The sequence below is a fragment of the Zonotrichia leucophrys genome, chromosome 2, assembly GCF_028769735.1.
Source record: "Zonotrichia leucophrys gambelii isolate GWCS_2022_RI chromosome 2, RI_Zleu_2.0, whole genome shotgun sequence".
In the NCBI taxonomy this organism is placed as follows: domain Eukaryota; kingdom Metazoa; phylum Chordata; class Aves; order Passeriformes; family Passerellidae; genus Zonotrichia; species Zonotrichia leucophrys.
In genome coordinates, this window is record NC_088171.1 from 20,579,729 (window position 1) to 20,601,630 (window position 21,902).

The following is a 21,902-nucleotide window of genomic DNA, read 5'->3' on the forward strand; positions in this document are numbered from 1 at the left end:
TGGAAAATGTTCAGTAGTAACATTTCTCTTTCAGGGAGAAAATTAAGATTCTTTGACCCTGTTTTTTGGCTGCTGTGAGCCATTTAGATGTCACCTAATGAAGTTGACTTCTCCTAATGAGGAAACACAGGATAAGAACTGGCTCTTATTAGAATATACCTGAGGCATTGAACAGCGCAGCAGCTCAATCTGTGAGGCACAGCATGGAGTTCAACAGCTGCCATGTAAGGTAAGTTTAACACCTGGATTTATAAGATATGGTGAAAACATATATCAGTTTCCTTTTTTTCCTCTTCCATCTCTTTGAGACAGTGTTTCATCTCATGGCTGAGTTAATTTGGTTGGATTTTTTTTTTAGAAGAACTTTGTTAAAAACTCAATGTATTTTTACAAACAGAACTCCCACAGCAACTGGTTAAACAAGTACCTATGTAGAATTATAGAAATCTAAATATGCCTGCTGGCATCATTAAATTAGGGTCTGTATCTTGCTCTTAATGTGATCTGCTTGAAATTGCTTAGCACTCTTACAGATTGATACCCACGTGCATCTCTTTTCAATAGTATTTTCCTACAGGGAAATCTAGAGAGCATTATTTAGGATTATGGTACACACAAAACCAACCATGTAACCTAGCTTAGTTTGTGTCAAACACTGCTTTTAATATCTCAAGTTAAGTTTAAAGTCTTAACACTCTGTGCCCAGGCCAAGAGTAAAAGAAAGAAAAACGAAGGAGGTGCTTTGAATCAGAGCTGCACTCACCTGAGGATGTGGCAGAGGTGCCAGAGGGCAATACTCTAGTGTAACACAGGGCAGCAAGCAACTTAATTTATGCTAGGATGGGTAGCACTTCTTTTCCATGAAAATACATTGGGTTGAAAAGGGAAATAGGAAATGTTTTGCTGCAGAATCCTGACACGCAGGGATGGTCTGACTGCAGAGGTGACCAGCCTGACATTACAGCTCTTGGATGTAGCAGAGCAGAACAGCATAACCCCACTGCAGAGCTGAGGATCAGGACCTCCTTGCATTTAGAAATACACGAGTACCTTGGGAATCTTCCTAGTCAGCTCCAAAGCTTTGCCTGAGCTGGCTGAACACATCAATTCTTCAGCCAAAGCCAGAAGATCTTTTTTACCCACTGAGCCCTACATTTATAATGTATCAGATTTATTAAAGTATTGTCTTTTTTTGCAATTGTGTTTACATGTGAAAAGGCAGATGATTGTTTAGGGAAATGAAAATGAGCCAAATGAAACCACTTACAGAGTTAAAAAGCCTTTGAATAGCAAAACAATTCCATTGTCATATCTCTTCTAATCCAAGGAAAAGATTAAATGTAAAATGACCTGGCTCCTTAAAAACAGGTATTCTTACCATGTGCTATAGAACATCCTTCACTGAAGGTGATATCATCAATGGCAACACTTTCGCCTTGTCTCTGGGTCTCCACCATCGCCGAAAAGATAACCTAAAGGGATTAACAGCAGATCAACAAGAGACAGAGTTTATCAGTGTCACAGACAAAACAGAAAAACCACACAATATATGCCAGTCAAGTCCATGGAGTATCTATTGGAAATACGACAAATCTAATCACACATTTAACAATTTTGGAGGGTTATCATCCTGGCTTTTTGACATATCTGTGGCTTTTTCACCTGAGCACAAGTAAGTAGTCCAATCATTTAACTCAAGATTAAGGTAGAATTTAACAGGAAGGATCTGAAAATCACAATAAAATGCCTTAAAATCTAAGCAAGGATCATGACAGCTAAAGAATAGAGCACAAAGGATTTTTTGTTTTGTCAAGCCATTATTCCACCAGAGACTGAAAATATGAATATTTTCTTGATGATTTCAGCGTTTCTCAAAAACCTGGAAAAAAGTCAGAGCTATAAACCCCATTATTCAGAAGCCTTTCATCACATTTTAGTAAAAGAAATCTTGAGAAGTACTTGGTTGACAGCTATTCTGCTCTAATATTACAACAATGGGGGTTTTTTTACCCCCATCAAAGTTTTCTGTACACAAAAAGTTACAAATATTTTACTTTTCCATCTTAAGGGCAGATTTCAATCCACATTTGTAAATGCACAGACTATTACACATTTTCTGCAGTGGTGTACAAGGGAACTGACTGATCAATAGCAGTCCTTGGGAAAGCACAACAAAAACATACCAATCAAAACAACCCAACAAAATCAATCTTATGAATTATGTTCCTTAAAATATTCCCTAGCCACATCTTGGGATGAAGCAGTTCCAGGATTTTCCAGAGTCCTAGAGGCAGAATCTACCTAGAGGTACATTCTAGCTCTCATTAAGGAATTCACAGTGTTAGCAATAATTTTTCAAGCATTACCTTGAGAGTTCAGCAACAATATTGTGCCTATTTTAACAGATTGATGCAGAAAACACATAAATTACCAAGAACTGAGTTTTCCACTGTACAAGATGACACAGCTTATCCAATGATATGACCTTTATGTCATAAATTGGATTTTTTTTGAGAGGTGTAATCTTTTGTCTTTTGTTTCTTTTACTGAATCTGCAGTTGGCTTGCACAAGAATGGTAGCCATACCACATTCAAAAATATGTTAATGTGAAGGAAATGCAGCTTCTTTGAAATTTGCTCATTTGATTTGTTTCAGAAAACAGTATTTTGAATTCTTGAATTCTGCTGCAATATAGGCAGGTTAGGTGTACTTTCATGACATCACCACAAGGAAAAATAAGTTCCTAAAACAATATAATGCACTATTTTATAATTAGTAACACCAGAAATATTATTTGACATCAAGGATTTGACAGATATTTTACCTTTGCACAGTGATGCTTCATTTTGAATTCAAATTTTATTTATAATTAACTTCATTTAAAATATATATCTACTTATAGCTTGCATTTGGGGTTTCATAGTCAGATTTTATTATATAGTGAGAAAAAGTGGTTTAGACAATCACTAAAGAGGGACTAGTTTACTTTGCTGGAGCAAAATCAGAGGCTGCTTCAAGTTCATATTCCATCAGAGCACACAAATCTCTGTGAACCTGTTTCCTCAAAACTCATTAACAGTCTCTCAACTTCCCCACTTCCAGAAGATAATATTACTGGATGCCTCCAGATGCTCTTGTGTTTAAAAAAGATTATCCAGGCATTGTCTGGCGCAGACACCCAGCTAACCTTCCCTAAGTTCATTCCAATAATAACCAAAGTGACTCACACCCAAATTAACTCCAGAAAGGAGCCATTCCGTTTTCCTTCTCACACAAAGTCTAGAGCTCTTTAAGCTCACAATTTGGTAACAAAAAAAAAGCCTTTGTGGCACTATTTGCTCATAGCTGCAATGATATTTATCTATGCAATATCTGTGAGCACCAGATCAAATGAACATTGCAGCTCCACTGGTGGCATGGAAGGTGCCGTGGGACTGCATGGGATCAAACACGAGCTGGGCTGGCCCCACAGCGCAGCCACAGGAGCAGATTGCAGCACAGCTCAAAGCATGAGGTGAAACAGGAATCAAGCATAAAGACAGAAATTAACCCCAAACCTAGAACCCTTTGCCTTAATGAAGTCTCGGAGACAGATATTTGTCCTCAGTAAATCAGAGCAAAAGTAGCTTGGAGAGAATACCATTATAGAGTTCTCCAAAACTCAGCCAAAACAGGCATACTGAGCTTTCTGCTTGTTCAGTAGTTAAACCACTGGCAATCTCTGCATCTCAGAACTCCATAAAATGGAGATTTTTAAATGCCAAACTAAGTTCTGTCTTCCATAAATATAATCTAGACTCTTAGTAGGAAGAGACATAAGTGTTAAACAGTCGACATCAAAATGAGTGAAGAAAATAAGCAGTGGAGATTAAGAGGTAGATTTTAACTAAAATCTCACTTCAAATGTATTTTTAAAATTGAAAAAATTGCTAAAGCACCGTATTTCAAAGTGATTTGTACATCCAAATAAAAATTATTCTTCTCCCATCATTTTTTGCCCCATAGAAACATTAATAATCAAAACTTTATCTTGAAAAATGCCACAGCTATCCCTGTAAGCTTCTCATATAAAACAAGTGCAAAAGGGCAAGTGAATTGCATTCACTTGTATGACAGTGATATCTTGCAAGTTGTCACTGGAGCAAAATGTGCAAACAGAAGAAAATTTGCTCAGCTTCAGACTGTAGGTTTTGAGAGGTTCTGAGCTGTGTTTCTTAAGTCAATAGTAATGATTACTGCAGTAAGTTTGACACCAGCTTCTGTACTCTGCCCATCAGTTCGCTTGATAGAGGCCAAAGGATAACCAGGTTTGCAAGCAGTAATCTAATTAGGATTGGACCTAGCAATTCAGAGGAAGTAGATGCCATATTATATTAGCCATTCCCAGACTAATTCAGCTTTCCAAGTAATGCAAATGATGAAAAAATAAATCTAGAAGGAAGCCCTTCCAATACAACCTCAGATTGCTGTGCATACACTCTTATCAGGTAGAGGCAAGTTACTGATCAATAACAATGTATATATTTGTGTGAGTTGGGTACAGGTATTTTGCAATATACATTCTCAGAAGAGTTGAGCAGGCCAGTATTACTTCAAAAATCAAGATCCTGTTGGATGCTTTAGCACAATATGGAAGCCAAGTAATTATGGTACTCATTTGGTTTATGGAAACGAGGTTGAGCTGCAATGCCTTCAGGTTTGCATGCTAAGCAACTTCACAGTAACTGCTGTAGCAGGAAAGGCCTCTCATTTTCTTCTCTGTTCCCCACTTTCTCTCCAGTATTGGGCATAGCAGTGAGTGTAGCATAGCAGTGAGTGTACATCACCCACAATATTATAGCCCTAAGTTACATTTACTGTGCTAATGTTTCTTGTAAATGCACATGCAAAAACATTTAAATAGCCTATGACATTTGCATTGCTTTTCACTAGCTTTGAGCAAAATTAAACCATTTGCATGTGTTCTGTGACAAAGGCTCAAAGCTGCAATTAATAGTTAAGTACAGAGTTTGTCATCTGCAATACCACTATAAAACAGTATCTCATAGTATAAAATGCAGGTTCCTATATAAATGAAACCTTGAGCTTGTCAGTCCAGTTAGACTGAGGCTAAGAGAATACTGTACTGAAAGTTAAGATCAGAAGTATCTCACTTCTATGGGCTAGTAGATAATTTATGGCTCAGTGAGACTGTTTTATTTAAGACACATGCACAGTTTATGCAAATTTTGGTGTCAGTGTCAACATCATTAAGAGTTAAGAACAAGCTGTATTTGTTAATGCAAACTGTGATCTCCAAAATGGCTTTTTTCTATTTACCTCATGATAGTGCCTTCTTTTCAATTACAAAATATTTAATGCTGACCTATTAAAAAACCCCACCATTTATAAACCATTTAAGAAGTGTCCTTCAGAGTAACCTCAATTTACTAACCTCAAACTTTTCAGTGCTATTGACTGTAATGGTATTTACGTTCCACTGGTTTCGTAGCTCTCCTGAAACTTGCCAAATGTTTGTAACAGTATCTTCAGAGAGCTTTTGAAGCCCCACCATTAATGTTCTGCTCATTTGACCGACCCAATAATGGAATCTAATCTAGGAAAAAGAAGAAGGTCTGATTATTCCAGGGAAATACTATGGCAAATAGTGTAATACAAAGAATGTGCATCAAAATACCTGGCAAAGGTGTTCTTCATCAGTTGGAAGGAAAACACTTGTCCTTAAAGCTGCAGAAGAGGACTGCATTTCAGAGGACAATGAGAGGAAATAAGCTATTAAAAGGAATAAAAATAGAAAACTTAGAAGCATGGAAAAAAAACAACAATAAAACAAGGAGAGCAATATGCACAGGTATAAATTACTAACCAAAAAGCCAACTGGAATTGTTTCCCCAGAAAAGATTAATAGCACTTGTAGCCATTGTGATACAAGCTTTTTTCGGTATTCAATATTGTCACGGTGTTACGCCATGTTCCAGCTAAAATTTTAAGCGGGATTCCAAAACATTTCATGCGGCGATATCTTGAATAGTCAGCATTTTGGGACAAAGTGAGACTAACTCAGAAAGCTGATCCAAAGACTTTAAGCTCCAATGATTGAGTACCTAGTCATAATATATTTAATGCCCAAATGTAAACAACAAGATACATTTATCATAGCATTTCAGGTCTTTGAGGAGGTGGTGGAACATGGGAGAGAAAACTGTGGTGTTTTATAAGTTGAAAACTGGTGGTGTCTGGGTTCTGGCTGCTCAGAAAATTGCCGTGAGAGAAAGATGAGGCATCCCTGTATATTCCCAATAAAAAAAGCTATCTAAGTAATTTCAAAGCTACCATTAGAGATGCCATTATTATCCATTTACAAAACAAGTCCTTGAAAGCGTAACAGCTCAATAGAAGCCAGTGAACTATGGTTGTTGCCATGCCCTTTGACTGATTGTGTCTCTTCCTGACAATATTGTTTCAGATACCATGACAGATGGAAGGCAACCACTCTATTTCAGGATATCAAATACTGTAAGTCAAAATTTTGCCCTTCCTGAACACAAAGATTCCATAGATGTTAGATGCTAAGGATGCAAGATGAAAAATAAAGCATAGAAAAAGACTGGAACTATTTTTAATCCTTTTTGTTCCTTTCTCTTCTCTTCCCCTTTCCAAACTCCAAACAATGCCAAGTAACTTGTCCTCTGACATTTACACGAAAGGAGGAAGATGAAGGAGAAAAAGGCCAAGCAGGACTAAAGGAAAAAAAAAAGTCCTAAGAATAAAGATTAATACATTCACCAAATACCAGAGGATAGACCAAAACATCTAACTCCTGAATTTATTAAACCACCCACCTTGACCTTTCTTCCTTGTGTGGAACTGGAGAGCCCCTGATGAAGCTGCACCAGCCCAGCTCAGGGCTGGAGCCAGCTGAGCAATCCCCCACAGAGGAGCATTTTGCAGCCTGCTACAGGGCAATGGCCTTGCTGCCCCCAGGTTTTGGACCTTTCCTGACTGCTCAGGCAGCGCTTTCAGAGTTGCCAGCTGCAAGGGCATTGCTCCTGCCCACAGCAGATGGCTTGGTGTCTCTGCAGAGCCCTGTCCCTGACTCCAATCTGTTCCACTGGATGCTAGCTTCCATGAAAATTTGAAATTTTTTCTTTTAGTTCTCTAAAGATGGATGTGTCTAAGAGTAAAAAATTTATTTTTCACCTGCCACTGGAATTTAAAGTTTTACACAGATAGGGAAGAAATACTAATTTTAAGAAATCCTTTGAACAGACATTTCACATTACACCTCTGCATAAATAGTTTCATCTAGTAAAATCAGGTTGTGGGGTTTTGGGGTGTTCTTTTAAAGTGGTTGTCACTGTTTTGTTCAATTACTTTTTCAGTGAAAGAAAAAGGATCTATGAGAGACAGACCTAAAGAAATATTTTGTGTTCTAGTAAATGGTTGCATAAATCTTCAAAGGAGTTAAATTTACTTTGCTTTCCTGATAATGTGTGTGTTTTATCCTGATGGCAGGAAGTCTTCCTTTTAACACTCTACCATAGGGCATACTCTGCTCAGTTGTCATGATAAAGAATAATTTCTGAGTTTTAAGCAGGAACCAACATAAAGCTGATTACATAGTCTGTTGAGTCACCAGCAGTGGGAAAACTCAACTCACTGCCATAAAAAGATAAATATTTCCTAGGCAATTAGAATCAGCATTTAGAAAATGAAAGTGCAGTTTAGCCATTCTCCAGGTAGAAAAATAGAAGCAAATTAATACAATGCATTTAAATCTCCTTAGCTATTCAGTTCACCAGTGTGAGAATGTAGCCTCTCAGAAAGCTGAATAGCTACAAGCATTTGAGCTTCCTGCTACCCGAATAAAATAATTTAGATTAACATGACCACTGCACAATTCAGACCTGGCAGATACAACAGTGACTGAAGGGCCAAAACAAGTAAATGTGAACAATAAGGGTGACTGAACAGTTTGCTGCAACAAGCAAACACTTCAGGTCAGGATTTTCAATGTTTTGCTGGCTTTGGCTGTCTGTACAAGTTACATTTTCCCTTCCCCACAAGTTTTTATTGATTATTAGTGTATCTTTCTGGTGTTTGCTACATCCTGATGTGGTGTGTACTACCAATCATCCACAAATTCTAGAAACTTTATGGCAAGACTGTTGCCTGGCTAACCTATCTTGATTCTAGCCAAGAGTTTACCGTATTTGTATTCCATGGTACTTATGGGGTTTTTTTAATGTGTTTTGCAATGAGAAAAGCTTTATTATTTTAAGCTATTTCAAAACTTGCATACTCGAGAAAAAGCTTGTGTTTATGAAAAAGGTTTGGTAGCTGCTCACATTTTTGTGCCAACATTGGTTTAAATCAACATTTATTTAACAGGAACCTTATTTTTGGAAGAGGAATACACACAGCAGGATGTGCCTCTGAGATACACACAAGCAAAAACTGAAGTTACTAAAAGCACATCACATACAAAAAATTTCCTAATTGCAGAGTACCATGAGAATTGTCCACCGTGAAATGAGAAATTGCAGTAAAACCTAGAATGGGGTTTTGGTTTCGGTTTTCTTCAATAAAAAAATTTAAATTTGGGTTTCATTTGCATCTGCTGATTTTGAAGCAAGTTTTCCATACATTCCCCTAGAAACCACCAATTAATACTCATTCTTATTGGGAACTTCTACCTGTTTGGTGGCTCATGCAATGTGTAGGAGATGCTGCTTTAGAACAGTGCAGATTTCCACACTCCCAGATCAACATAGTTTGGGAATGGGGTGCAAAGCACCTGGGCTAATCACAGCAACACCTGCATCCCACGTAGGATTCTCTTGTATGTCCTCCAAGGCATGCCTGCATTCATGTGCTCACCATGAGGGCTTCCAAAGCACCGCTTGTGCCCAGCAGGGATGAGAGGGTGTGGGTGGAAATGAAGGGAAAGAGATTAACCGAAAATAAGAGAAATAAACAGATACTGTATTACAGTATATATCACAGAAGAAAAAGCAGGGTAATTTGGCCATAGGACAAATATAAAGGGTTTATTTTGTCTGAAGACAGAGAAATTGAATGAATTACTTAATTGAGAGACACTCTTCAAGGTAAAGTAGAATTGTAAGAAGATTTAGGAAGAAGCTGCCTCAAAAAACAGGCTATCAAAGCTTATCCTGTCTCCAAATACAAAGTCCTCTTTCAAAATATTTGGAGTAGTAATATTAGCCACAGGTGATAGATACACACACTTCAGGCATTTTCCAGTCCAAGAAAACCTGAAAATATGTCTCAAATTTTATAAACTTTGCAATCATCAAGACTGAATTAATCACCTAATATCTCCAAAACAAGTAAAGATCACTCTGGTAGGTAAACACATCTTTTAAAACTGATTACTTGCTCCTCTATAATAACAAGAATTGCTTACTGAAATACTGTCTTTCTCCTCCCTTTTCCCCCTGGAATTCTGGGTTATTTTAATTGCAATCACCTTAAAGACACCTCAAAAGAAACAAGTGCTCAGGAAACGTGACAGAATATAATTGACCAATCAAGAAATTAACAAAATTTAGCAAATTAAGTAGAAAACTACATAATGTGTAAGAAGCCATGGTTTCCCCAAAGACCATGAGAAATCCTACCACTCTCATTCCCATTGTGGTCAGAGTATGGGGGTCCCATCCCAGATCGACCATTTCTTCTTATCCAGCCAGGCTGTAAGTTGAATTCAGGAAGAAATTTGCATAGATTGGCTTCAAAATCACACTTGTTCCAGGAGGAACCTGGATTGAAGCAAACAAACAAAAATTTGAAAGCTTAAAAACAGAAGCAAAGGGATTTTTTTTTTCACCATCACTTGCTGTTTAGTTGACATACAGAAACACTCTGAACAGTGTTTCTGGGGAAAAATTGAGAAACACCAGAATGTTTAAATCATGGACAAAGAGAAACAGTGCAGTGGAAGAGAGACAACTGAGAGCGAACACTGGGAAAAAAGCCTCAAACAAACAAGTCCTTCCTTCATCGAATGAAATCCAAACTCATCCATTTATATTTTTTTACTGTATGTTCTTTTCATTACAAATATGTGTGTAGTTACCTTTTTGTAGAAAAATCTCCAAGCTACTATAGTTTATATGAAAAGATTATTCTTAAAACAACGTGAAATTATTTGCAACAGCATTTTATAGTACAGTATTCCAGAATACTAGAATTCTGATGCAAATTTACTCAGAGAATAGCAGTTAAATTCACTCTCACCACTTAGGTCAATGCCTTACAGGAAATAGCACCAATTATATTTGTAACCAAAGCATGTGACAAAGATTAAGCTAGGATAATCAGTTGCTAATCAGTTCATGAATTCAAGGAAATTGCCACCATTGTCTAGACAAAAAAAAAAAAAAAAGTTGCAGCTTATACCTTGGTGTAGGTATTTTATATTAAATCTGAATTCTATCAAACAAGTTTCCCACAAATTAAGGAAAAAAGTATTACTTGCTGAATCTTCATTGAATTTGGATGAGGAAACACTTGTTTTGTAATGTAGCATCCATATGAAGACTCATGAGAGTCTTGCATTTCACAAATGTTGAAAAAGAAGAAAAGCATGAAAAACCAAACTGAAGCTAGAATAAACTTTTCTTTAAAAAATGAAGAGGGTAAAAAAACAAACAAACAAACAAAAAAAATTACTAAACATTTTTCAACATAAAAACATGCCCCCTAGTTCTCTCTTCTGTCACATTCGGTTACCAAACTATCACACTTCTGCTAAGCCCACCAGACTCACCTTGTTTGTCATCCCTGCTGTCCCCACAGCAGCTGGTGGAGATGCACACTTCTCCAGGTGCAGCAGAAGAGCCATCCCCACGCTGGCACCCACCTGCTGCGGATGGCTGAGTGTCCACTGGAGCAAAGCAACACAGCACACAGACAGATAGGAGTCTGTTCATGGGCTGTGCTACCATCCGAGCCTTCACTTGGAAAATAATCACTGAAACTGCCTAGTACTGGTCATGAAGTGCCTTTTCCCAAGCTGTGTTTACACACATCTCTCTGGAAGATGCTTTTAGAACCTTTTTCTTAATCTGCAGCTTACAGGAAGTCACTGGTTCTGCAAAGAAGCGACTTTCAACCTGGTGTGTCTTAGGATAATATTTAACTGGATATATCATCTTATGACTAAAAAATATTGGCACATGCTATGGAAGTCAACTGTGTATCATTAACTTACTGATTGGATTTATTGCTCAGTGGTTTGAAAATATATTAGATAAGAAAACAACAGGAAAACAGGGTAGAATTACTAAGTGACCGACATCTACAAAGATCTCTATTTGCTCAGAAGGAGTTGACAAATGTTTACAAAATGTATGAAAAGTTTGTACATCAAATGTAAAAACAGTTGAGAAATTCAAATTTCAATTGATTTTGCATTAAAGAGATTGCAAATTAGTGCACTGATTTCTGTCTCTTGTAGGAGGATGTTTTAGTGTCAGCTTTCACAGTGTTTCAATGGTTCACCAAATCACAGTGGTGCTGGCCACACCTTTAGACCAATGACTCAAGAACCTTCAAATGCAGAAGTGGACATAGAGATCCAAACAATCAAAAGAGCCAGCCTTGTGAGAGAATATTGAATCAAACTTTTTCATTCAGCCTAGCATCACATGAAATCAGGGAAATTTTTTAGTGAAGTAGCTAAAACACTTTAGATGCCCCAAACCCAGGGATGGAGTGCCAGTAGGAAAATTGCAAAATTTGCAAGGCAAATTATGGTGAGAACTAGACAAAATAAATCTGGCACTCAGGTAAGTATGGCACTCCTTTAATAGGAATAGTGGGATGAAAAAGAATTCCCAAGTGGCAGCTTGTAACAAGTAACTGATGCCAGCAGGTCTGGAGATTCTGTCACCTACAAATTCACAAAATCAAGTCAGGGGACTGCACATCCCACCAGGCATAACTCTGATCTGCCTGTTAGCCCTGGTGAGCAGAAATAAGACAAGATATATCTCTGTAACTAAAGTATGCTGATTGGAATGCACAAGTGCCACAGTATCTGTAAAGAGAAATATGCAAACTCTGCCTGCAGGGGAACAAATCATTTGTATGTTCTGCCGAACTGTATTTTCCTAATGTAAGAAATCTCTTGTCAGGAAACAAAGACTACTGCTCCGACATCACCTGAAGGCAAGAAGTGCAAAGTCTGATGCAACTTCCTATTATCTCCAACACCAGAGGCAGGCACATATTTATTGTGACAAAGGTTCCTGTTCTGCCTAGAAAGCATTTTCCAGCTCATTTGGTTCAACTCCACCCTTTTCATCATTATTTCTGTGCACATTGTTTTAGCTGTTTTATTTTAATGCTTTGTCCTCAGGCCATAGAGCTGTTTGGAAAACTTCCTGATAAAAAGCAGAGCTGTGATTAAATTAATTAAGAATTCATTTATATATATATATATATATATATTCCTCAAGAATGCATATCATTGAATTGTTTTTTTCCAGTCTGTAAGTCCAGATTAGACTAGAAGCTTATACTAAAAAAAAAAACAAACATCAGAAACCAGAACACCCTATGCCATATATTTTCACATTACTAACTTTGTAAAAGCTTAAATTTTTCTGCTATTCAGCTGCTTTCAACTAATTTTAGCCAACATACAATATTTTATCTTATTTCTTTTTTCCTTTATATCTTCCTAAACTCCCCTCACACTGATAAGCATCACAATACCAGGATTTCCCTGTCTTTCAGCTTTCTTTCATTTTATAAAAACTCCTACTGCATTTTTCCTAACACTTGTACTGCTATGCCTGTGGTATAAATCTGTATACAAGTATTCTGAGTCAAAGGGTAATTTTTACAGGAACTGGTTTCCATTTCCAGCTTAATATGCTCTAGAACATTCACAACAAGCAAATTTGCATAGCCCAAACAAGTCAAAACCACAATAAAATCTGTTATAAGTGGAAATAAATGAAAAATATATCAAATTTCAGAAATATTTGGGGTGTAATCCATGGATCTTTAGTGAATAAGGGACAAATATTTCAGTGAAGGTCTAACAGAAAGTACAAAACCAAAGAAAAGGTGTCTCTTTTACTTTTTTGGGAAGTGTTTGTACATATAGGGAGAGTTTCTTGATGAGTGCAACAGTTCAGCCCTCTTGTCAACTAAGAATAAGAACAACAAAGGTTTTTATATTTCTGAGCATCATATAGAAATGAACAAAAAGATGACTTAGAAGCAAAGGACTTTCAGGAACTGCAAAAGGACAAATACTTTAAGTACTGAACTGGAAGCACCCTGAAAAACATAAAGGAGGCAGAGAGGGAAAAGTATAAACTAGCAAAAAATAGGCAGGATGTCAAGAAAAGAAGAAGACGGGCACTAATCAAAGGGTATTTTTTAAAGCACTAGAGAAATATTGCAGAGAAAATGAAGACTGAAAGGAAAGCAAGCAAAGCCAGACAAAATTATTTTAGTAAATTATTTTATGTATTTTTTTGAAAGGAAAGTTAAAATAGAAAACTGCTTGAATTTATATCAAAGCTGGATTTTTCTGGCTTACCCTAATTCAATTAATTTAAGGCAAGACAAAACACATTTCACTTAAGTGAAAAAGATTGCCTGCTCAGCCTTCAACTCAAGTAAATCCATTTAAAAAGTTTCAGATACGAAATCTAGGTTGGAAAAGGTAAGTCCTAAAAAGAAGCCCAAACACGCTCTGAAACAGGACCAGAAAGATTTTGCGTTTTTGAGACCATTTTTCGTGTGAACAGAAAGTTATTTGCTCAAGCATAAAATGGATTGCAGTTAGCAGTTCTCCTTTAGGTTTTTGTAGAGCTGGTTATTATCAGCAATGAAACAGAGGAAAGAACTAAAAAGCTGGGATATGAGCTTCACCATCTGAAAACATGTTCAAATTTTGCCTCAAATACTAACATTCTTTCAGGGAAAAGTCTTCTAGAGTAGAATAAAGTCACCCTTTCAGAGTAATCCAAATTTCATTAGGTTTACTATAACTTTAAAATGGCAAACTTATGATCTTCTGCTTTTTTTTTTTTCTTTAATTTGATCAGACTGGGGAGCAGTACTGTGCCAGTGTATGAATCTTTAACATATCTCTCCTTTTCTACTAATTCAAAGTTTTAGTAAAAATTGTTAATTTTAGCAAAATCCTCCAAAATCTTTTATGCAAAAGCAATTTTAGCTGACTTTTAATAAAATCACCAAAGCTGTATTTTTTAAATAATTCCCAAAAATTCAGACAAGCCTTCGTTTTGAGAGACTCTTACTAAAAATACACTACTCATATTATCATATCACAATTCTAATTTTAAATTGTGAAATTTAAAATTGTGAAATTGTAACTGAAAGACTTCTGTACAGAAGCAGAAAATCAAGCAATCACTATTACCCCAAACTGATCCATTTTTAACAAGAATTGACAGAATTCTTTACTTTGATGTGAAAGGCGATAATTGCACAGCATCTGTTTTCAGTTAAGTGGCACTAATTCAATAGTTATCTGATAGAATAACTATTGAGGACTAAGATATTCATATATTTGAATAAAAATATTCTGGGCAAGTGTTCTTACCACTCACGTCCATTTGCTAAAAGAAATCAGTGAAAGCAATTGAGAGGTCAAAATCAAACTTAATGCATTGATCAGTGTGCATTATGAGCACCATAGTTACAACTAATAAAGTAAAAAAATCCAGTGTTAGGAAAAGGTGTGATATTGAATATTTTATTAAGGTGTGAACTGGATATTATCAGGTTGAAGTCCTAGATTGTTACAGACTGAAAAAATACTACATTTTGGGAAACAATTTGGGAGCATCTTTTCTATCTTTTTAATGGATAAAATTCAAGAGAAAATCACAGGTGGTGATAAAGAGAAAGGAGAGAAAATATTCAGTAGAAGATAAAATAATCCCTATGTGTACCACATACTGCAGATTATCTCTGCACTAGAGTTTGGAAAAAAAAATGTATTTCAATTCTGAACTGTCAAGAGCTGTTGAGAGCTTCTTTCTCTACACTGCAATGTAAGAAAGGGGGAAAAAATTTCCAAAAGTGGCTCTTAGTCCTATAATTTTCCTATTAGAAAGCAAAATTATTAATTGGCATAAACTCTGATCAGCTAGAAGCATTTCTACCTCCTGCCTGCTATGTACTTCTTCAGAGAAATAAGAATGGAATAAAGATTTTCTCAGCCTTTGCTTTGGTCTCAGCAGACTGAAGACTTCCAACAGGTTTCAGCACATCCTGCTCCTTTTCTTCTATCACATCATTCTACCAAGCACTTTTGTTCTGTCCTCTCCTATGAGCAGCTCCCTGGTCCCTGCAAGGGAAGAGCAAGTGGCATCATCTCACAGGAGAGTGAAACCCACGAGGCAGAGGCCTGATGCATTATTGGTGTGAGCTGTTACATCCCATGGCTCGATGTGTTTTGTGTTTAACTCAAAATAGCTCCAGACTGGTCCCATGGAAGAAACACCCACCAGTGGCCAAGGTCAGGGTGTGCTCCCAGAGCTCATCCTCTGCCCTGCTCCAGGTCACACAGTGTGCAGGCGTTGTTGGAACATTTCCTTCAATAGTGCAGCCCTCATTGGAACCAAAATTTAAACATATTAAGCATGCTTAGCAACACTTGGAACAAAAGCTGGCCTTCCCTTCATCCTCAAGGAACATAAATATGTTGCAGCATGCATCCCTGCTGGGTAAATAATTGGCATTGAGTCTATGATTCTAGAAGGCTGATCAATCACTTTATTACACTATAGTTATTAAGAAACTCAGCACCCTTACAGACAGTCTGATACAGCCAGACCAGCTTAGTCAAATAATTAAAACACCATCACCATTAACTAATTAAGAAATCACCCTTTAGTAAACAAATCTCTATAATGCATTCTACATGTTCACAACATCAAGTACAGTAAGTGAAGATAAAAATTGTTCATCATTCTTTTCTCTGATCTTCTCACAGCCTTCTCCAGGACAATGCCTGGGAAAGTTGTACCTATCATTCTCTGTGGCCAGAGAGCTGCTACCACATAAATAGAACTAGCTTTCTTTCAAATTTGGAGAAAAAATGGGTATTGTAAAAATTAAACCTGAACCAAATGAAACAGTTCTTCTGTCCATCTCAACTCCTCTATCCTGACCTTTGTTGCCAGAGACTGTATAGCAACCAAAGGCATTACAGGTAGCAGAGGCAGACAAACACCCTCGCCGGGCAAACCACCCAAAAAACTCTTATCTCTGAGTGAAACAAGTCCTTTAGAGGTGGTTTTTAACAGAAAAAAAAAAATTCACCCTTCAGTATCTCTTCTAAGTATGCAAGTGAGGGCAAATAAATCCTTCCAATGGTCTGTCTGCTTCTGTCATACATAACATTAGTTAGAAAAAGATAAGGGACAAATCTAGAAAAAAGCAATATCCCTGGGCTCACGTCCCACAACTGCAGCTAAATCAGCACAGCCCAGGTTTGTGTCTCCAGCAATATTAATCTTTAGTCCTGAAACATGACCACACACCCAAGAGCTGAAAAATAGGCTCCTAAGATCTAGAGGGAGTCTCACCAAAATATATGGCTTAGTAACCAGGCTAAAAATAAAAAAAAAACTTATCCACTGAGTTTTCCCATATTATTGATTTTATCCTTAGGACATCTCTGCAATGATACTGCTCCTGAGGATTTCCAAGCAGTCATGCTCACTCTACGTATTTCTAGAAATTATTCCTGAAAAAGATACAGGAGCTATGTATTAAAAATCTTTCTTGGTCAAAACTCCCCTTTATCCTAATTTCCTCATCCATAAACAAATAAGAGGTCTGAAAATTTCTGACTTTCTCTGACACCTCCTGATACCCCTAGACCATAAAACTAATAATGCTGAGTAACTAATTTCTCCACCAATTTTAAGTCAGCCTTAAATATAAGGGCAATATCTTGATATAAAAAGAAATAAAATTCCACTCAGATAAGAGAGGGATACTTTTCAGCCCTGATTTTCAGAGTTGTTAGGTGAAAGGATGACATTCTGAACAGACAATAGCTCATTTGAAACATACTTTCAGTGCAATTATTATGCAGTTCAACTTTATGCAATTAAGGCACAGACATTGGGAAAAGTCCTTGGAATTAAAGCACTCAGGAGCTTATGGTAGAAGCTTAGCACTTATAATGAAGTTGTGTAAAACTTCAGAGTACATGCTTTACTTGGGAAAAAAACCAAAACCATGGGATAACTGTGTGCTGCCTCAATAAAACAGCTCTAGCCTAAGTGTAAAGTGCCTGGTAATATTTTTTAAATTAACCCAGATATATTAAAAAATTTTAGTTAATCAGTTTTCAATCGGAGTTTTGTGTTACTTAGAGCAGTTTCACACTTCAATGAACTGTAGGAAATATTCTATCACTTATTAATTTCTTGACTATTTTTCCTTCTATCATTATAAAAAAATTGTTTAGATCTAGAGATTAATTTAATCCTTGCATCTAACATAAATGAATATGAAGGTCAGTCTAGATGCATTGTCATGTTAATGTGAAATGTACTATATTCTCATAGATCTCCAGAATGTTAGAACTTTCCTTGCAGGTTTTAACAACTTGTTAACGTTCTTTGTACTTTGAGTGACTTTGTTTACAGTGAGAGATCAATGAGATAAGCAAAGAAATGAACAAATAGAACATACAAACAAACAAACCTTCTAATGACCTTCCTAAGCTGGCAGCCACTAAGACATGGACATTTTTCAGTACTGTAAAAACTCTCATAAAGCAGCAGCTGTAAATATAGCCCAGAGGGACACTGAAGCTGCTCCAAATGATATTTCTAGAACCACCACAGATAGGAAATGAGTCAGAAACACCCCATACCACTATTTCCACCTCCCAGTCACACAAAATAACCCTAGACCTCCCAACCTCATCTGGGAAAGGGGGTGTAGCTGGCAGGCAAGACAAGTCCCAGGTGATTGAAGTAAGAACATTATTCTCCCCAGTCACGGGGGAAAAAAAATTTTAAGAAACAAATAAAATTGGTAATTCCCTTTCACAACCCCAAACTCCTAAATACCTTAGTCTACCATGCAGACTCAAAATCTTCCCAGTTTCCTATTTTTCCTCTACAGTTCTACCCAGACTGCTGCTTATCCCTACATGATTCACCAGGTAGTGATCCTCTACACCTGCATTGAAGTGAAGATCTTTCAGCTGCTCTCTTAGAAAAAAACCCAGTATGGTTTTATCTATAAACTTCCTAGGAACTTGATAAATTTATTTTCTTGAAAACATTTGTGGTCTTGGAGTACCAATGCCAGAGAAGCTGCCATGCCATGGGTCCACCACCACAGGGCATGTCCTTCTGCAGCAAGCAAAACTACTTCCAGAGTTGCTTTGAGTGCAGTTGAGCATATTAAAGTTTGAGATAAAGAGACATATTTTCTCATCTCATCCCCTGCTCAGTGAAATGCACCACACATATTCAGCTGGCAAAGTTGTTTTTGAGATCTTCTATTCAAAATCTCCAATGTTTATTTTCAAATACCCACTGTTTATTTTCAAAGTTTACATGGTTGCTGTTTTTTCACAGCTAGGTATCATCTAGCATCAACAGCAATAGTTTTCATTCCTTATCATACTTATTGAATGTTTTTGTTGAATTACAAAGTCTAAAATGAATGTGGTTTTTATAGATAATGACAGGTTATTTCAAGTATGGCAATAAACTTTTATTGCTTTTCCTTTCCAATTTAAAATTCTCGACAGCTGCTGTGAGCTAGGTATTTACCACATCAAAAAGGCAGCTCACCTGAGTTAACAAATTACTATCTGCACTTTTTTCAAATATATAAGCAGCAGTTCAAATAAACAATTTCAATGAAGATTGTAACTAAATGTTATCAAAACATTCAAGAAAAATTTGAGTTTTGAGAATTTCTAAGTTAGGCCAAAAAGATTGCCCCCAAGGATAAATGCTTAGATGTCCACCCCACTAAAAAGCAGCAGAATTGTTTCACCAACTCCAGTGGCCACATTTCAGGATAAAACTAGTTTAATCTGAAATATATAAAACTGTTACGCTCAAATTTTTCTATGAGTAATAGGGTAACACACAGAAATAGACCTAGGAATTTTAAACAGCACAATTTCTGTTTTAATAGTCCAAGTTATCTAAGAAAATCCTCATTAATCCAGTTGATGAACATGATATTCCAAGTGTCTAACTCTTTTCTTCCTGTTGTCTTCATCTCTACAATGGTCCTCTGGTTCTACCATCAGCAACTTCAATCTCCCTCAAGGAGAATGGGGGAGTATTGAGTCAAGCCATCAATAACCTGAAGTCTTCACCAGCAGGACAACTGTTCTCTTTTAGGGGCATAATTTGGAAAGTCTTCGTCTTTGGTCTAGGATTCATTTGGGTCCAATTTAGCACACTTTCTTCCTTCTCCTTGGTTCCCAAGTGAAGTATGAGAGTTATCCTTCAGCCTCCTTCATCCTCAGCTGAAATAAATGGCTGTTCTTTGTTCAGGGAATGCATACATTTTTCAGACATTTGCTGCAGAGCAATTATCACACTGCTTATGCTGAATGAGGCTGCAATGAATTGGCCAGTATAAAATTGTTTAAACAAGCTCTAACAGGGCAAGACAAGCCCTGACAGCTCTGAGATCTATGCTTTCAAACTGACATGAAGTCTACAGCCCGTTACTATATATCAATTATCTTATATACTGGATTATGAAAAAGGATGGAAAACTATTTAATATTTTAACTTTTTTATCTTTGGCCATTTCCATATATGCCATCTGGACCTATTTCTTCCATATATGTCATCTGAGCCCTTTCAGTAAAAAGTGAGTGGCGCTCTCCACCAGTGGCACATAATTTCAACTCTACTGTTTCAAAACCTTCAAGGTGCAATTCCTATCACTGAGACCCAGCATGTTCCTATTCCCAATAAAGACCTACTGATTAATGGGCCTTCTGCTTGTCTTTATAAGGTCAAAAGCCTCACTGACTGCAACCAAGGATATCTGAAGATTTCAGAACATACTGAAGCAATTTGAGCATAACCTTCATAGGATAAAAACACAGAAATCAAATAATAATCAAAGGTAGCCAGAGCTCTACTCTAAACAGTTAATCTTCAAAGACTGGTAAATGGATATTAATTGATTTACTGCCTATTAGTGTTCTATTTTGGAAAGAAAATTCTCAAGACAATAAATAAATGACTGGACATACATTACTGCAAGAAAATTAAAATTTTAGCATGAATTATGTAGAAATGGAGTAACTTATCAAAGAACAGTTTCATAACTTAATATCAGGTAGATTTACAGTTGTGTAAGAGGTAGAAACCCAGTGTAATATTTCACAAGCAGATAAAATTACTTTATAAGAAGCAGTTAATGTTTTTTTTATATCTGGTAAATAGAAACCATACACTGGAGTCCATATTCAATATTCTAGTAATATTAGGGGGGGTGGCAATTCATTTTAAAAAAACATTTTGACTAGATCATAGAAAGAGAAACCCAAAATTTGAGATGAAATTACTAATAAATTCAGATTTCTCTGTACATATGTACCTAGAAAACTTACCTTAAAATTAAGTTTTAAACGCAGAAGTTTTCTGCTAACAAAGTTAGAAAAAGTATCATCTCCTGTCCAATTAAATGGAATATACCAAATATGATGGTGAGCATTCACCTTACCTATTGCCATTTCACACCTGTGAACCAGAAGTTAGCAATATCCCTGAAACAGATCCTCAAGAGATTTAAAATGTCAGAGCTCCTTTAGATTTATTTCAATGCTCTTCAGACTTTATCTCTCCTCAGCCCCTTTGTTCTTCTGCTGAGGCTGCTGCCTGCAAGGTGCCAGTCCTCACTTAGTAACTTCTGTGACATAAACCATGGACAGCTTTGACAGAGCTGGCTCTTTCCATGGGAGACAAGCAAACAGCACCTGACAGATACTAATGAGTTTCAGCCCTGGTGGCACAAAAGAAATGTTCACTGCAATGGCTGAAGAAGTGTACCAAGAAAGCAGGCAGCGTACAAGTTTGTGGTACAAATCTACCAGTGCATATCTGCAGCATGCCTGGATGGAAAATATGTGATTACATCAACCAACAACTTAGGAAAAATTAGGGACTTCCTTTCTAATTGAAACACCAAGAAGTTTTGAATAAATAGCTCCAAATCAGAGGTCAACTCAACACCTAATGCAGAATGATCAGCAGGAAAAGAGAATGAAGTCTAACTGCAGGCAGGTCCTGCAGCTGGCTGGATGCAGGTGCAGGAAGCATTGACAGAGATTTGTTACCTTGCTCCTTGCACTCAAAACTTCTAGCAAATGGATTACTGACAAGACAACTACACTGTCTGTGATAAAACCCTTCTCCAGAGGAAAACCAGGCCAGGCTGAGGCAGTAATACCTACCAAAGCCAAGACAGATAGACAGCTTGGAGGCAGACAAAGAAACACCCTCTGCCCAGAACACTGTACCCACAGGTCCTCTGTTCTGACATCTCCTTTCATCCAGCATAGTGTGCAAAACGTGTGCTCTAAACATTATTAGACTGGAAAAGGGCAGTTATGGCAAGCAGTAATTTTTTTTTCTCATTGTCTTTTTGCATGTGACATGGTGGCAAAGTAAGTTTTTTCTAAAGAAAGCTCAGAGACATCATGATAATGGTTGATGTTTATCCAGAGATGTTCAGGGAAAAGACAGGAACATGGAGCAAAAGCCTAGGTGAAAAAGACATTGGGTGTTCAGTTAATGGCTCAAACTTTATTTTGAAATTAAAGGTTCTAACACAATAGAAAACAATTAACAAAAAACCTATTCATTTT

General features: G+C 36.9%; 1 protein-coding gene across 1 annotated transcript in view; it reads right to left on the reverse strand.

Moving 5' to 3' along the window:
* Positions 1 to 10,974, reverse strand: part of MALRD1 (MAM and LDL receptor class A domain containing 1) — a 232,953-nt gene extending 221,979 nt beyond the window's left edge. The window contains exons 1-5 of the mRNA XM_064703173.1: positions 10,797 to 10,974; positions 9,646 to 9,786; positions 5,679 to 5,773; positions 5,436 to 5,597; positions 1,379 to 1,472 (exon numbers count right to left, since the gene is read on the reverse strand). Of these exons, the coding sequence (XP_064559243.1) occupies positions 1,379 to 1,472; positions 5,436 to 5,597; positions 5,679 to 5,773; positions 9,646 to 9,786; positions 10,797 to 10,974 (670 nt within the window). The remainder of the gene's footprint in view (positions 1 to 1,378; positions 1,473 to 5,435; positions 5,598 to 5,678; positions 5,774 to 9,645; positions 9,787 to 10,796) is intronic.
* Positions 10,975 to 21,902: the final 10,928 nt, after the last annotated feature.